The sequence below is a fragment of the Cyclopterus lumpus genome, chromosome 21, assembly GCF_009769545.1.
Source record: "Cyclopterus lumpus isolate fCycLum1 chromosome 21, fCycLum1.pri, whole genome shotgun sequence".
In the NCBI taxonomy this organism is placed as follows: domain Eukaryota; kingdom Metazoa; phylum Chordata; class Actinopteri; order Perciformes; family Cyclopteridae; genus Cyclopterus; species Cyclopterus lumpus.
The window spans coordinates 1,483,668-1,502,180 of NC_046986.1; the positions used below are offsets into that span (position 1 = coordinate 1,483,668).

An 18,513-nucleotide genomic window follows, 5' to 3' on the forward strand; every position below is an offset into this window, starting at 1 on the left:
TGAAGGATCGGGTCCGAATTGTGTTGTTTTTAATATAGTTAGTTTTAATATCATTTATTTCTTAGAGCTTAATTTAAATTAAAATGTTTATATTATTCAAATATTTGTTTTATTATTCAAATATATATATATATATATATATATAATTTTTTTTAAATAAATGTTTGTTTAATGTAATTACATTTTGTTACTTTATATATATATATATATATATATATATATATATATATATATATATAATCTTCCCTGGGGTTTCCTCCCAGTGGGAGGCGTCCAATGAGATGCCCGAACCACCTCAGCTCATTTCGACCGTTTGTATCCGCGACCCTCGTTTTTCGAGAGGTGAGGAACGTAGACCGCCCGCTAAATTTAGACTTCTATACAACCAGAGGAGTCGCCCCCTGGTGGTCAGGAGAGAGAATGCAGCATTAAGAACCTGAGGTTTGTCTCCTGGATTCACTTTAAAACATAGATCAGTGTGTCTTTAACTTAACTGGTTTGTCTAAGAATAAACAGGATTTTCACAAACTCAATTTGAACTCCAGAGTTTAAGGTCAAAGGATGAAGTAAACAGACAGAAAAGCCGCCTTTCATCGGTCGAAACGTCCACAACTAATCACATTCAACTCGTCTCTCAGGGAAGTGAGTGTGGGAACCAGAGGGGGAGGAAGTAGTTACTGCAGTAAAGGTACTAATACTGTGAAAAGTTAAAGTATTGATTTATCAGTAAAAGGTTGGTGTTTTATTATTATAACTGAAGTATCTGGATTAAGTAAAAGTACAAACATTTACCTCTAAGACGTAGAGGAGAAGTAGAAAGTACTCAAGTAAAGTACAAGAAGTAAGAATTTGGACTTAGTAATACTATATTTAGCCAATAATGAATACGGTTTTAATTCTTAGTATTATTTACTTACAGTTACACACCTTTGCACAACTCTACTATATTCCTTGAATAAACCGTTTCTGATTAATAATAACAGTTCTGAGAGCAAATATTTTATTATATTTTATTGAATATTAAAACAAACCAACATCCAAACCTGTGTTGAAATGCTACATGATGAATAATCTTAAATAATTTTTTATTTAACTGAATTACCAACAAAAAAGGAAGTAATTTGCATGATGCTCACAGGTGAAGGTCACAGGTGAAGGTCACAGGTGAAGGTCACAGGTGATGCGCACAGGGCAGAAAACTACAGAAAAAATAGTTTTGCATAAACACACGCACATCCTCTCACAGCCTGTGTGACTCATCATGTTATTAGACAATCTTTGGAATTCAGCTTCTCTACGCTGAGCTGAGGGACACTTCCCGATCTTTGGATTTCTACTTTTCTCCGCTGAGTGATACATTTTCTTATATGACGATCTTTGGTGTTCGTCTTCTCTCCGCTGAGCTGAGTGACTTGTCCGGTTATTTGAAGATCTTTGGAGTTTTGCTTCTCTCCGCTCATCTTATTCGATGACCATTGGAGTTTGGTTTCTCTCCGCTGAGTGACTCATCAGATTATTAGATGATCTTTGAAGTTATGCTTTTCTCCGCTCAGTTTATTCGATGACCTTTGAGGTTCGGTTTCTCTCCGCTGAGTGAAGCATTTCTCCTATTTGACGATCTTTGGAGTTCGTCTTCTCTCCGCTGAGCTTAGTGACTCGCTCGGTTATTTGACGATCTTTGTAGTTTTGCTTCTCTCCGCTCAGTTTATTCGATGACCATTGGAGTTCAGTTTTTCTCCGCTGAGTGACTCATCCGATTATTAGATGATCTTTGGAGTACGGTTTCTCTCCGCTGAGCTGGGTGAGATATCGCGTGCAGAGACGATCTTCGCAGTGCCGGTCCTCTTCGCTCTGGTGACCCCGAGTAATGAACCCGCTTTCGGCCGTAATTCCTCCGTTTAACCGGCTTGTGCTTCTTCTTCCTCAGCTTTAACCCTCGGATATATATATTTACGCAGTGTATATTTTATATGTACGTGTGCGGGACTGCGGACATGTTCTGAGCGCTGACTCTGTGAGCGATGCCCGGCTCGCGCCCCGACGGGTCCGGACCGGCGGGGGTTCTGTGGGCTCTTCGTCCCGGAGGATGCAGCTCCGCGGTTCCGTCCTCGTGTTCTCCGCGCTGGCGGTGCTGGTGAGCTGCAGCGGGCCGTGCCGGCACCGAGCCCCGCCTCCCGGAGAGGTGAGACCCGATGCTAAGCTAAGTTAGCTTCAGCGGACGAGCTAAGATAGCTAGCATGCTAACTGCTAAGTAATGTTTCTGTATATATTGTGTGATATATATATATATATATATATATATATATATACAAATATATAAATATAAATACTAATATATAATATATATATATATATATATATAAATATAAATACTAATATATAATATATATATATATATATACAAATATATAAATATAAATACTAATATATAATATATATATATATATATATATATATGAATACCAAAATATATATATATATATATATATATATATATGAGAGAGAGAGATTTTATTAAGTGAAACATTGATTTTTGTGTCTGCATTTAGCTAACAAGCTAACATTAGGATGGATGCTCTTAATGTTTAACTGTGTTTAACAACAATAATCCTAATAGTTAATAGCAACAATCATACTCTTTAATAACAATAGTCATACTGTTTGTTTCTGTCACATCAAACTAATAATTATAGATATTTAAATGGGGATAAATAATTCATAACACCAGACTACATCATATAAAAGATAAGATAATTAATAATTTATACACAATATGATAATCCATTAGTAGTCCAGCTTTAGAGAATAAAGTGCAAACGAGACGTAGTAAAACCAGATCAAAATAAATATTATAAATGTGCCAAAATAATCAACAATAACTGAAATATTATACAGAATAACTATTTAATAGACCAAATATAATTTGACATTTAAAATCAGGACTGTACTTTTTTATGTGTTGAGTAGCATGACATCATTAAAGTGGGAGGAGTTTCTGTCGGCTCTCTTTCAGGTCGTGCACCACGTGCACCTTAAGCCAGAGCGGCTGACGAAGAGGAGCTCCCCTCACGACCTTCAGCTGAAGATAAAGGTCATCTACGACTACAGCGTGGACCGGTCAGTACCGCTCAAAGGCTGCCGTTCTGATGGTCCTGATGGATCTGATGGTTCTGATGGTCTTGATGGTTCTGATGGTCTTGATGGATCTGACGGTTCTGATGGATCTGACAGTTCTGATGGATCTGACGGTCCTGACGGTTCTGATGGTCCTGACGGTTCTGATGGTCTTGATGGATCTGACGGTCCTGATGGATCTGATGAATCTGTCTCACTGGGTTTGTTCTCTCTCCGCAGGCTTCCTGCAGACCAGAGGAGGCTGGTGAAGGTAAATACACACATCATGACATCATGACATCCCATCATAACATCCCATCATCCCATCATGACATCATCCCATCATGACATCCCATCATAACATCCCATCATAAGATCCCATCATAACATCCCATCATCCCATCATGACATCCCATCATCCCATCATGACATCCCATCATCCCATCATAACATCCCATCATAACATCCCATCATCCCATCATAACATCCCATCATCCCATCATGACATCCCATCATCCCATCATGACATCCCATCATCCCATCATAACATCCCATCATAACATCCCATCATAACATCCCATCATCCCATCATAACATCCCATCATGACATCCCATCATCCCATCATGACATCCCATCATAACATCCCATCATAACATCATAACATCCCATCATGACATCCCATCATCCCATCATGACATCCCATCATAACATCCCATCATAACATCCCATCATGACATCCCATCATGACATCATGACATCCCATCATAACATCCCATCATAACATCCCATCATGACATCCCATCATCCCATCATGACATCCCATCATCCCATCATAACATCCCATCATCCCATCATAACATCCCATCATGACATCCCATCATAACATCCCATCATAACATCCCATCATGACATCCCATCATGACATCATGACATCCCATCATAACATCCCATCATAACATCCCATCATGACATCCCATCATCCCATCATGACATCCCATCATCCCATCATAACATCCCATCATAACATCCCATCATCCCATCATAACATCCCATCATGACATCCCATCATAACATCCCATCATAACATCCCATCATGACATCCCATCATCCCATCATGACATCCCATCATAACATCCCATCATCCCATCATAACATCCCATCATGACATCCCATCATCCCATCATAACATCCCATCATAACATCCCATCATGACATCCCATCATGACATCCCATCATCCCATCATAACATCCCATCATGACATCCCATCATGACATCCCATCATCCCATCATAACATCCCATCATGACATCCCATCATGACATCCCATCATGACATCCCATCATCCCATCATAACATCCCATCATGACATCCCATCATGACATCCCATCATAACATCCCATCATGACATCCCATCATGACATCCCATCATAACATCCCATCATGACATCCCATCATGACATCCCATCATAACATCCCATCATGACATCCCATCATCCCATCATGACATCCCATCATAACATCCCATCATAACATCCCATCATCCCATCATAACATCCCATCATCCCATCATGACATCCCATCATCCCATCATAACATCCCATCATCCCATCATGACATCCCATCATGACATCCCATCATCCCATCATGACATCCCATCATAACATCCCATCATGACATCCCATCATAACATCCCATCATAACATCCCATCATGACATCCCATCATGACATCATAACATCCCATCATGACATCCCATCATGACATCATGACATCCCATCATAACATCCCATCATGACATCCCATCATGACATCCCATCATAACATCCCATCATGACATCCCATCATCCCATCATGACATCCCATCATCCCATCATGACATCCCATCATCCCATCATGACATCCCATCATCCCATCATGACATCCCATCATCCCATCATGACATCCCATCATCCCATCATAACATCCCATCATGACATCCCATCATCCCATCATGACATCCCATCATCCCATCATGACATCCCATCATAACATCCCATCATAACATCCCATCATGACATCCCATCATGACATCATAACATCCCATCATGACATCATAACATCCCATCATGACATCCCATCATGACATCCCATCATCCCATCATGACATCCCATCATGACATCCCATCATAACATCATGACATCCCATCATGACATCCCATCATAACATCATAACATCCCATCATGACATCCCATCATGACATCATAACATCCCATCATGACATCCCATCATGACATCCCATCATGACATCCCATCATGACATCCCATCATCCCATCATGACATCCCATCATAACATCCCATCATGACATCCCATCATAACATCATAACATCCCATCATAACATCCCATCATGACATCCCATCATAACATCCCATCATAACATCCCATCATGACATCCCATCATGACATCCCATCATGACATCCCATCATGACATCCCATCATCCCATCATAACATCCCATCATAACATCATAACATCCCATCATAACATCCCATCATGACATCCCATCATAACATCCCATCATAACATCATAACATCCCATCATAACATCCCATCATAACATCCCATCATGACATCCCATCATGACATCCCATCATGACATCCCATCATGACATCCCATCATCCCATCATGACATCCCATCATAACATCATAACATCCCATCATAACATCCCATCATGACATCCCATCATAACATCCCATCATAACATCATAACATCCCATCATGACATCCCATCATGACATCCCATCATGACATCCCATCATCCCATCATGACATCCCATCATAACATCATAACATCCCATCATGACATCCCATCATGACATCCCATCATCCCATCATGACATCCCATCATAACATCATAACATCCCATCATGACATCCCATCATGACATCCCATCATAACATCATAACATCCCATCATGACATCATGACATCCCATCATGACATCCCATCATGACATCCCATCATGACATCCCATCATCCCATCATGACATCCCATCATGACATCCCATCATAACATCCCATCATGACATCCCATCATGACATCCCATCATGACATCCCATCATGACATCCCATCATCCCATCATGACATCCCATCATGACATCCCATCATAACATCCCATCATGACATCCCATCATAACATCATAACATCCCATCATAACATCCCATCATGACATCCCATCATAACATCCCATCATAACATCCCATCATGACATCCCATCATGACATCCCATCATGACATCCCATCATGACATCCCATCATCCCATCATAACATCCCATCATAACATCATAACATCCCATCATAACATCCCATCATGACATCCCATCATAACATCCCATCATAACATCATAACATCCCATCATGACATCCCATCATGACATCCCATCATGACATCCCATCATGACATCCCATCATGACATCCCATCATCCCATCATGACATCCCATCATAACATCATAACATCCCATCATAACATCCCATCATGACATCCCATCATAACATCCCATCATAACATCATAACATCCCATCATGACATCCCATCATGACATCCCATCATGACATCCCATCATAACATCATAACATCCCATCATGACATCCCATCATGACATCCCATCATCCCATCATGACATCCCATCATAACATCATAACATCCCATCATGACATCCCATCATGACATCCCATCATAACATCCCATCATGACATCCCATCATGACATCCCATCATGACATCCCATCATGACATCCCATCATAACATCATAACATCCCATCATAACATCCCATCATAACATCCCATCATGACATCCCATCATGACATCCCATCATGACATCCCATCATCCCATCATGACATCCCATCATAACATCATAACATCCCATCATAACATCCCATCATGACATCCCATCATGACATCCCATCATAACATCCCATCATAACATCCCATCATGACATCCCATCATCCCATCATGACATCCCATCATGACATCCCATCATGACATCCCATCATAACATCATAACATCCCATCATAACATCCCATCATGACATCCCATCATAACATCCCATCATAACATCATAACATCCCATCATGACATCCCATCATGACATCCCATCATAACATCCCATCATAACATCCCATCATGACATCCCATCATGACATCCCATCATCCCATCATGACATCCCATCATGACATCCCATCATGACATCCCATCATAACATCATAACATCCCATCATAACATCCCATCATGACATCCCATCATAACATCATAACATCCCATCATGACATCCCATCATGACATCCCATCATAACATCCCATCATAACATCCCATCATGACATCCCATCATGACATCCCATCATCCCATCATGACATCCCATCATGACATCCCATCATGACATCCCATCATAACATCATAACATCCCATCATAACATCCCATCATGACATCCCATCATAACATCATAACATCCCATCATGACATCATGACATCCCATCATAACATCCCATCATGACATCCCATCATAACATCATAACATCCCATCATCCCATCATGACATCCCATCATGACATCCCATCATAACATCATAACATCCCATCATAACATCCCATCATGACATCCCATCATAACATCCCATCATGACATCCCATCATAACATCATAACATCCCATCATAACATCCCATCATAACATCCCATCATAACATCCCATCATCCCATCATAACATCCCATCATGACATCATGACATCCCATCATGACATCCCATCATGACATCCCATCATGACATCATGACATCCCATCATAACATCATAACATCCCATCATAACATCCCATCATGACATCCCATCATAACATCCCATCATGACATCATAACATCCCATCATGACATCATGACATCCCATCATAACATCATAACATCCCATCATAACATCCCATCATGACATCCCATCATAACATCCCATCATAACATCATAACATCCCATCATGACATCATGACATCCCATCATCCCATCATAACATCCCATCATAACATCCCATCATGACATCCCATCATGACATCATAACATCCCATCATCCCATCATAACATCCCATCATAACATCCCATCATAACATCCCATCATGACATCATAACATCCCATCATGACATCCCATCATAACATCATAACATCCCATCATCCCATCATAACATCCCATCATAACATCCCATCATAACATCCCATCATGACATCATAACATCCCATCATGACATCATGACATCATAACATCCCATCATGACATCATGACATCATAACATCCCATCATGACATCCCATCATGACATCATGACATCCCATCATAACATCCCGTTCCTCCCCAGGAGCAGCTGTTCCCTCCGGCCATCGACTCCCTCCAGAGGGCGTTCAGCGTGCGGCGCCGGGCGGGTCCAGTGCTGCTCAGCAGGTCCGTGAAGACGAGGCGGTCGATGTGGTTCAAGGTGTCGCCGGCTAGCTGCGTTGTTTTCATCGGGTGTAGTTCCTCTTCTGTCCACACGGAGCAGAAGAGGGAGCTTTCTGTGTGTCATGAGTGACATTCATCAGGATTAACTCAGATCAGCCGCGGTGTATGTCTACTGTAGTGTATTGTGTACTCGTATTGTTGTTGTTTACCTCGTGCACGCTGAGAGACATCACAATCAATGCTGAGTCAACAGGCTAATAAATATATTAAGAATTCAATAAGAATTTGTGCAGCCCACGAACTCTGAGATCGGCTTTTGAGGTTTGACCCTGCGCGTTGGCTGCCAGGTGGAAACGTGGACGTTAAGAATCGTTTCCGATCCTTCGACGTTTGGCCGACTTTACGGCGCAAGACCGTTAATGTGATGAACCGTTAATGGATAAAAGCGTCGGCTAAATGAAATGTAATGTTTGTCCCTCGTGATGAACTCTTAACAGATTAGAAGCAAACGCTTTAATGAGCTTGTGTCCCGGTCTCAGACAATGTGCCACCAACCAGTACCTGAGGAAGAGAGATGACCCTCACCGCTACTGCCAGGACGCCTGTGCGGACGTCACCCGGTGCGGCCCCGTCGTTGTGCCACAGCACCACCTGCAGGTCAGGGAGGGCCACTGCCGATGAATGATGTCATAAAATAAACAGAAGAACAAATGCTTTCACTTTTCTAGCTTCTATTTTTTCATGTTTTTTCACTTCCACTTTAACTTTGAGTTCAGACTGAATGTTCATTGCTTTGCTTTTTTTTGGAGTTTTTGTGCCCTCTTGTGGCCAAAAGTTGCTTTGCAGACATGAAACATGGTACGTTTGGTTTGATTAATCATTCCCCAGCAGACGTCACAAAAGGCTGCACAATTAAGACTCATTCGGAGACGAGAAATAATCGTCTTACGTGGGTCAGTTGGAAATTATGACCCCAAAATCAAATATTAACCCATATTTTTAAAGAACCAGAGCAGACCTGAGATTGATCCCTGTGGGACACCATAGGACAGGAGGGACATTTCCACGGCATGGTCTGACTTTTAGTTTCTAGCCAACGCTGGTACACCTGGTGTTCCTTAATATGCTCACAGATTATTATTAAATAAATAATCTCTTTTTGTTGCCCCTCCCAGCAATGCAAGGTGTGCAGTGAATCGGGGAAGTCCTGCGGCCCCCTGGGGCCCCCCGACGGCCCCGGGGTGGGGGGGTCCGACTTCGTGCTCTACGTCAGCGGCATTACCACGGAGCGCTGCGGCCAGGAGAACATCGTGGCCTACGCTGCCTACTGCCAGCTGGAGGCGGAGCTGGACAGGTGAGGGGGGCGGGGCCTGTAGGCGCTGTCATGTTTGATGTGACGCAATCAGAGCCGACGCTACGTCGTGGAACAAAATACAGTCGTATCCCATTAATGCTAACAATGACCTCATATCTCCGCCCATTAATGCTAACAGTGTCCGCCCATTTCTCCTTTAGGACATTAATAGACATATAGCTGAGCATCGTCTGCATAGATACGAATGTGAGGAGAGTCCCCTCGTTATCGTTGACAAGTTACCGTGTAACGGTACTTTAACTGTGACTCCTCCGCCTGTGTGTGACTCCTCCTCCTGTGTGTGTGACTCCTCCTCCTGTGTGCGACTCCTCCTCCTGTGTGTGACTCCTCCTGTGTGTGTGACTCCTCCTCCTCCTGTGTGTGACTCCTCCTCCTGTGAGCGACTCCTCCTCCTGTGTGTGACTCCTCCTCCTGTGAGCGACTCCTCCTGTGAGTGACTCCTCCTCCTGTGTGTGACTCCTCCTCCTGTGTGTGACTCCTCCTCCTGTGAGTGACTCCTCCTGTGTGTGTCTCCTCCTCCTGTGTGTGTGACTCCTCCTCCTGTGTGTGTGACTCCTCCTCCGGTGTGACTCCCTCCTCCTGTGAGTGACTCCTCCTGTATGCGACTCCTCCTCCTGTGTGTGACTCCCTCCTCCTGTGAGTGACTCCTCCTGTATGTGACTCCTCCTCCTGTGTGTGACTCCCTCCTCCTGTGTGTGACTCCTCCTCCTGTGTGTGTGACTCCTCCTCCTGTGTATGACTCCTCCTCCTGTGTGTGACTCCTCCTCCTGTGTATGACTCCTCCTCCTGTGTGTGACTCCTCCTCCTGTGTGTGACTCCTCCTCCTGTGTGTGACTCCTCCTCCTGTGTGTGACTCCTCCTCCTGTGTGTGACTCCTCCTCCTCTGCGTACCTCAGGCCGATAGCAGGCTACGCCAACCTGTGTCCCGCCATGATCTCCTCTCAGCCGCAGGAGTTGGAGGGGATGCTCTCCACCGTCAAGCACGAGGTCATCCACGCTCTGGTGAGGCACGGACACACCGCCCACTGGTTCCACTGGTTCCACTGGTTCCCCTGGTTTCACTGGTTCCACTGGTTCCACTGGTTCCCCTGGTTTCACTGGTTCCACTGGTTTCACTGGTTCAACTGGTTCCGCTGGTTTCGCTGGTTCCTCTGGTTCCACTGGTTCCACTGGTTTCACTGGTTCCACTGGTTTCACTGGTTCCTCTGGTTCCACTGGTTTCACTGGTTCCACTGGTTTCACTGGTTTCACTGGTTCCACTGGTTCCTCTGGTTCCACTGGTTTCACTGGTTTCACTGGTTTCACTGGTTCCACTGGTTTCACTGGTTCCGCTGGTTCCTCTGGTTCCACTGGTTCCACTGGTTTCACTGGTTCCACTGGTTTCACTGGTTCAACTGGTTTCGCTGGTTCCTCTGGTTTCACTGGTTCCACTGGTTTCACTGGTTCCACTGGTTTCACTGGTGAAAGTCCTGCATTCAAAGCCCTGTGAAATAAGTGCCATCAGAAAACCACTCTTAGTAAATCTAATTATAATATTTGACTGTTTACTGCAGGAGTTAATTTACTGAATCAGCGTTGATTAATGTACTGAGATCATAGAGCTCGTCTCTAAAGGTTCCGTTTGTTGTTGTTGTTGTTGTTTTTGGTTTATTTGACACATTAATATAAACATGTCTGTAAATGTGCCAGTTAGCCAAGAGGCAGATGTTATGAAACAAACCTAAAAACACAAGATTACAGATACAATGTACAAACAAGCAAAATAAAATAAGGGACAACTATGTTAAAATGGACGGAATAAAAACATCAATTTGTCTTCTTCTTCTTGTTCTTGTCTTCTTGTCTTCTTGTTCTTGTCTTCTTCGTCTTGTCTTGTCTTTGTCTTCTGGTCTTCTTCTTGTCTTCTTGTCTTCGTCTTCTTCTTCTGGTCTTCTTCTTGTCTTCTTGTCTTCTTCTTGTCTTCGTCTTGTCTTCTTCTTCTTGTCTTCTTCTGGTCTTGTCTTTGTCTTCTGGTCTTCTTGTCTTGTCTTTGTCTTCTGGTCTTCTTGTCTTTGTCTTCTGGTCTTCTTCTTGTCTTCTTCTTCTTGTCTTCTTCTTCTGGTCTTCTTCTTGTCTTCTTCTTCTTGTCTTCGTCTTGTCTTCTTCTTCTGGTCTTCTTCTTGTCTTCTTCTTCTTGTCTTCTTCTTGTCTTCGTCTTGTCTTCTTCTTCTTGTCTTCTTCTTCGTCTTGTCTTCTTCTTCTTGTCTTCTTCTTCTTCTGGTCTTCTTGTCTTCTTCTGGTCTTGTCTTTGTCTTCTGGTCTTCTTGTCTTGTCTTTGTCTTCTGGTCTTCTTGTCTTGTCTTTGTCTTCTTGTCTTCTTCTTCTTGTCTTCTTCTTCTTGTCTTCTTCTTCTTCTTGTCTTCGTCTTGTCTTCTTCTTCTTGTCTTCGTCTTCTTCTGGTCTTCTTCTTGTCTTCTTCTTGTCTTCTTCTTCTTGTCTTCGTCTTGTCTTCTTCTTGTCTTCGTCTTCTTCTGGTCTTCTTCTTGTCTTCTTCTTCTTGTCTTCTTCTTCTTCTTGTCTTCAGGGGTTCTCTGCCGGTCTGTTTGCCTTCTACCACGACGACGAGGGCAAACCTCTGACTCCTCGCTTCGCCAGCGGTCTGCCCGCCTTCAACGAGAGGTGAGCAGGGTTCCTCTTCTTTATTAGCATGTATATTATATAATAGTATATATATTAATATGATATTTAATACATATATAATATATATATTTATTTATTGTATATATAATATATGTATATATATATTATATTAATATTTATCATGCTAATATATATTATATTCATGTATTATATTTGTGTATATATATTATGTAAACAACACAGAATCACAGCGACGCTCATTAAATATGGAAAAGATGTAAAATGCAGACGTTAAAGTATAAATGATATATAATCGTGTAGACGGGTTCAGTGAGACGTGTTTCTGTTTCCCAGTTCAAACAAACTCATCTCCTCGTTTACGGGTTTTTACTGTCAAGTCGACTGAACTCGTTCTGTCATGTTCGTATTTAGTCTTTTTAATCTCTAAATAGACTACGTAGTTATAAGAGTGTTTCTACTCGTATATAATATTCTATATTTCTCTGTGTGTGTGTGTGTGTGTGTCAGTCTGGGTCTGTACCAGTGGAGCGAGGCTGTGATCAGGAGGGTCAGCCGGCTGTGGGACATCAGAGGAGGAGTGATGGTCCGACACCAAGTCCACGTCCTCGTCACGCCCCGAGTCGTGGTGAGAAATATAAAGGGGGCGACTCCTCTGGTTGTATAGAAGTCTATGCTTCATGTGTTGAAGCTGCATTCTCTCTCCTGACCACCAGGGGGCGACTCCTCTGGTTGTATAGAAGTCTATGCTTCATGTGTTGAAGCTGCATTCTCTCTCCTGACCACCAGGGGGCGACTCCTCTGGTTGTATAGAAGTCTATGCTTCATGTGTTAAAGCTGCATTCTCTCTACTGACCACCAGGGGGCGACTCCTCTGGTTGTATAGAAGTCTATGCTTCATGTGTTAAAGCTGCATTCTCTCTCCTGACCACCAGGGGGCGACTCCTCTGGTTGTATAGAAGTCTATGCTTCATGTGTTAAAGCTGGCGACTCCTCTGGTTGTATAGAAGTCTATGCTTCATGTGTTAAAACTGCATTCTCTCTCCTGACCACCAGGGGGCGACTCCTCTGGTTGTATAGAAGTCTATGCTTCATGTGTTAAAGCTGCATTCTCTCTCCTGACCACCAGGGGGCGACTCTTCTGGTTGTGTAGAAGTCTATGCTTCATGTCTTAAAGCTGCATTCTCTCTCCTGACCACCAGGGGGCGACTCCTCTGGTTGTATAGAAGTCTATGCTTCATGTCTTAAAGCTGCATTCTCTCTCCTGACCACCAGGGGGCGACTCCTCTGGTTGTATAGAAGTCTATGCTTCATGAAACTGAATCTGTTAATGTTCTCCTTCTCTTGCAGGAGGAGGCGAGGAGACACTTTAACTGCCCCATCCTGGAGGGCATGGAGCTGGAGAACCAGGGAGGAACGGGGACGGAGCTGAACCACTGGGAGAAGAGACTCCTGGAGGTGAACTAGGGAGAACCAGGATGTGAGCGCCTCCTGTTTCTCCTGTGTCTGAACATCTCCTCCTCCTCCTCCTCCTTCAGAACGAGGCGATGACGGGCTCCCACACCCAGAACCGGGTGTTCTCCCGCCTGACGCTGGCCCTGATGGAGGACACCGGGTGGTACCGGGCCGACTACAGCCAGGCCCAGAGGCTGGACTGGGGCCGCGGGCTCGGCTGCGACTTCGTCATGAAGAGCTGCAAGTTCTGGATGGACCGGCAAAAACAGAGGTCGTGACCTTTAATCACACTGATCGACACTTTCATCCAATGTGATGAAACGCTTCTGATTGGTTTAAAGTGTGTGTGTGTGTGTGTGTGTGTGTGTGTGTAGACGTCACCCTGTGACTCCGTACTGCGACACGGTGAGGGCGTCTCCTCTGCAGCTCACCTGCAGACAGGACCAGCTCGCTGTGGCCGTCTGCAACCTGCAGAAATACCAGCAGGAGCTGCCGCTGGAGTACCAGGTACAGATATATATATATATATATATACACACACAACACCTTACTCTGCGTGTACTCAGTGTGTACTCTGTGTACTCAGTACTTCGAGAGGATCCCAGACGTGTCCCCGGACCAGCTGCCGATGTTCGGCGGCGCCGTGGAGATCGCAGACTTCTGTCCGTTCAGTCAGGAGTTCAGCTGGCACCTGAGTGGAGAATACCAGAGGAACTCGTACTGCAGAGTGTCGGAGAACCAGCCAGGTTAGAGATATTATCCTTCAGGTGTATTATTATATTATTTTTTGACGTCATAACTTCTTCTAAGCATGTGAGAGATGATTTGATCTCTTCACGTCTTTGAAATCAGACTTTTACAGAGAAGAATGTGTGTTTGATCTCAGACATCACCACTGGAAAAGTGTTCCCAGTGTGTGTTCCCAGTGTGTGTGACCAGTGTGTGTGTCTGTTTGTGTGTCTGTTTGTGTGTGTTCAGACTGGGGGAGGAACTATGGAGCGGAGCAGTACGGACCGGACTCTGTGTGTCTGAATCAGAAGTCGGCCTTCGTCATGGAGCAGTGCAGCAGGAAGATGACGTACCCGGACTGGGGCTCCGGCTGCTACAAGGTGTGTTCAAGAAGTCAAACGGTGTGTAGAAGAAGTCAAACGGTGTGTTCAAGAAGTCAAACGGTGTGTAGAAGAAGTCAAACGGTGTGTTCAAGAAGTTAAACATTGTGTAGAAGAAGTTAAATGTTGCGTTCAAGAAGTTAAACGTTGCGTTCAAGAAGTTAAACGTTGCGTTCAAGAAGTTAAACGTTGCATTCAATAAGTTAAACGTTGCGTTCAAGACGTTAAATGTTGTGTTCAAGACGTTAAATGTTGCATTCAAGACGTTAAACGTTGCGTTCAAGAAGTTAAACGTTGCATTCAAGAAGTTACAAGTTGCGTTCAAGAAGTTGAAGGTTGCGTTCAAGAAGTTAAACGTTGCATTCAAGAAGTTACAAGTTGCGTTCAAGAAGTTAAACGTTGCGTTCAAGAAGTTAAACGTTGCGTTCAAGAAGTTAAACGTTGTGTTAAAGAAGTTAAACGTTGCGTTCAAGAAGTTAAACGTTGCGTTCAAGAAGTTAAACGTTGTGTTAAAGAAGTTAAACGTTGCGTTCATGAAGTTAAACGTTGTGTTCAAGAAGTTAAACGTTGTGTTAAAGAAGTTAAACGTTTCGTTCTAGAAGTTAAACATTGCGTTCATGAAGTTAAACGTTGCGTTAAAGAAGTTAAACGTTGCGTTCATGAAGTTAAACGTTGCGTTCAAGAAGTTAAACGTTGCGTTCAAGAAGTTAAACGTTGCGTTCAAGAAGTTAAACGTTGCGTTCAAGAAGTTAAACGTTGCGTTTAAGAAGTTAAACGTTGCGTTCATGAAGTTAAACGTTGTGTTAAAGAAGTTAAACGTTGTGTTAAAGAAGTTAAACGTTGCGTTCAAGAAGTTAAACGTTGTGTTAAAGAAGTTAAACGTTGCGTTCAAGAAGTTAAACGTTGCGTTTAAGAAGTTAAACGTTGCGTTCATGAAGTTAAACGTTGCGTTCAAGAAGTTAAACGTTGCGTTCAAGAAGTTAAACGTTGCGTTTAAGAAGTTAAACGTTGTGTTCAAGAAGTTAAACGTTCAAAGTGTTGATGGAGTTAAATGTAGTTCAAAGTGTTGATAAAGTTAAATGTAGTTCAATGTTGTGTTGATAAAGTTAAATGTAGTTCAAAGTGTTGATAAAGTTAAATGTAGTTCAAAGTGTCGATAAAGTTAAATGCAGGTCAAAGTGTTGATAAAGTTAAATGCAGGTCAAAGTGTTGATAAAGTTAAATGAAGGTCAAAGTGTTGATAAAGTTAAATGTAGTTCAATGTTGTGTTGATAAAGTTAAATGTAGTTCAATGTTGTGTTGATAAAGTTAAATGAAGGTCAAAGTGTTGATAAAGTTAAATGTAGTTCAAAGTGTTGATAAAGTTAAATGAAGGTCAAAGTGTTGATAAAGTTAAATGTAGTTCAATGTTGTGTTGATAAAGTTAAATGTAGTTCAAAGTGTCGATAAAGTTAAATGTAGTTCAATGTTGTGTTGATAAAGTTAAATGTAGTTCAATGTTGTGTTAATAAAGTTAAATGTAGTTCAAAGTGTCGATAAAGTTAAATGTAGTTCAAAGTGTCGATAAAGTTAAATGTAGTTCAAAGTGTCGATAAAGATAAATGTAGTTCAAAGTGTTGATAAAGTTAAATGCAGGTCAAAGTGTTGATAAAGTTAAATGTAGTTCAATGTTGTGTTGATAAAGTTAAATGTAGTTCAATGTTGTGTTGATAAAGTTAAATGTAGGTCAAAGTGTTGATAAAGTTAAATGTAGGTCAAAGTGTTGATAAAGTTAAATGTAGTTCAAAGTGTCGATAAAGTTAAATGTAGTTCAATGTTGTGTTGATAAAGTTAAATGTAGTTCAAAGTGTCGATAAAGTTAAATGTAGGTCAATGTTGTGTTGATAAAGTTAAATGTAGTTCAATGTTGTGTTAATAAAGTTAAATGTAGTTCAAAGTGTCGATAAAGTTAAATGTAGTTCAAAGTGTCGATAAAGTTAAATGTAGTTCAAAGTGTTGATAAAGTTAAATGCAGGTCAAAGTGTCGATAAAGTTAAATGTAGTTCAATGTTGTGTTGATAAAGTTAAATGTAGTTCAATGTTGTGTTGATAAAGTTAAATGTAGGTCAAAGTGTTGATAAAGTTAAATGTAGGTCAAAGTGTTGATAAAGTTAAATGTAGGTCAAAGTGTTGATAAAGTTAAATGTAGTTCAAAGTGTCGATAAAGTTAAATGTAGTTCAATGTGTCGATAAAGTTAAATGTAGGTCAAAGTGTTGATAAAGTTAAATGTAGGTCAAAGTGTCGATAAAGTTAAATGCAGGTCAAAGTGTTGATAAAGTTAAATGTAGGTCAATGTGTCGATAAAGTTAAATGCAGGTCAAAGTGTCGATAAAGTTAAATGCAGGTCAAAGTGTTGATAAAGTTAAATGTAGTTCAATGTTGTGTTGATAAAGTTAAATGTAGGTCAAAGTGTTGATAAAGTTAAATGTAGTTCAATGTGTCGATAAAGTTAAATGTAGTTCAAAGTGTCGATAAAGTTAAATGTAGTTCAAAGTGTCGATAAAGTTAAATGTAGTTCAAAGTGTTGATAAAGTTAAATGCAGTTCAAAGTGTCGATAAAGTTAAATGCAGGTCAAAGTGTTGATAAAGTTAAATGTAGGTCAAAGTGTTGATAAAGTTAAATGTAGTTCAAAGTGTCGATAAAGTTAAATGAAGGTCAAAGTGTTGATAAAGTTAAATGCAGGTCAAAGTGTTGATAAAGTTAAATGTAGGTCAAAGTGTTGATAAAGTTAAATGAAGGTCAAAGTGTCGATAAAGTTAAATGCAGTTCAAAGTGTCGATAAAGTTAAATGCAGGTCAAAGTGTCGATAAAGTTAAATGCAGTTCAAAGTGTCGATAAAGTTAAATGCAGTTCAAAGTGTCGATAAAGTTAAATGCAGGTCAAAGTGTTGATAAAGTTAAATGCAGGTCAAAGTGTTGATAAAGTTAAATGCAGGTCAAAGTGTTGATAAAGTTAAATGTAGGTCAAAGTGTTGATAAAGTTAAATGTAGTTCAAAGTGTCGATAAAGTTAAATGAAGGTCAAAGTGTTGATAAAGTTAAATGCAGGTCAAAGTGTTGATAAAGTTAAATGTAGGTCAAAGTGTTGATAAAGTTAAATGCAGTTCAAAGTGTCGATAAAGTTAAATGCAGGTCAAAGTGTTGATAAAGTTAAATGAAGGTCAAAGTGTTGATAAAGTTAAATGTAGGTCAAAGTGTTGATAAAGTTAAATGTAGTTCAAAGTGTCGATAAAGTTAAATGTAGTTCAATGTGTCGATAAAGTTAAATGTAGGTCAAAGTGTTGATAAAGTTAAATGTAGGTCAAAGTGTTGATAA

At 41.5% G+C, this 18,513-nt stretch overlaps 1 protein-coding gene across 1 annotated transcript in view; it reads left to right on the plus strand.

Moving 5' to 3' along the window:
- Positions 1 to 1,399: 1,399 nt before the first annotated feature.
- Positions 1,400 to 18,513, plus strand: part of lmln (leishmanolysin-like (metallopeptidase M8 family)) — a 19,885-nt gene continuing 2,771 nt past the window's right edge. The window contains exons 1-14 of the mRNA XM_034562111.1: positions 1,400 to 2,182; positions 3,014 to 3,117; positions 3,355 to 3,385; positions 8,503 to 8,585; positions 9,122 to 9,239; positions 9,758 to 9,936; positions 10,854 to 10,959; positions 12,521 to 12,615; positions 13,105 to 13,222; positions 13,945 to 14,052; positions 14,133 to 14,320; positions 14,424 to 14,556; positions 14,636 to 14,795; positions 15,028 to 15,158. Coding sequence (XP_034418002.1) covers positions 2,087 to 2,182; positions 3,014 to 3,117; positions 3,355 to 3,385; positions 8,503 to 8,585; positions 9,122 to 9,239; positions 9,758 to 9,936; positions 10,854 to 10,959; positions 12,521 to 12,615; positions 13,105 to 13,222; positions 13,945 to 14,052; positions 14,133 to 14,320; positions 14,424 to 14,556; positions 14,636 to 14,795; positions 15,028 to 15,158 — 1,650 coding nt within the window. The 5' untranslated portion in view covers positions 1,400 to 2,086. The remainder of the gene's footprint in view (positions 2,183 to 3,013; positions 3,118 to 3,354; positions 3,386 to 8,502; positions 8,586 to 9,121; positions 9,240 to 9,757; positions 9,937 to 10,853; positions 10,960 to 12,520; positions 12,616 to 13,104; positions 13,223 to 13,944; positions 14,053 to 14,132; positions 14,321 to 14,423; positions 14,557 to 14,635; positions 14,796 to 15,027; positions 15,159 to 18,513) is intronic.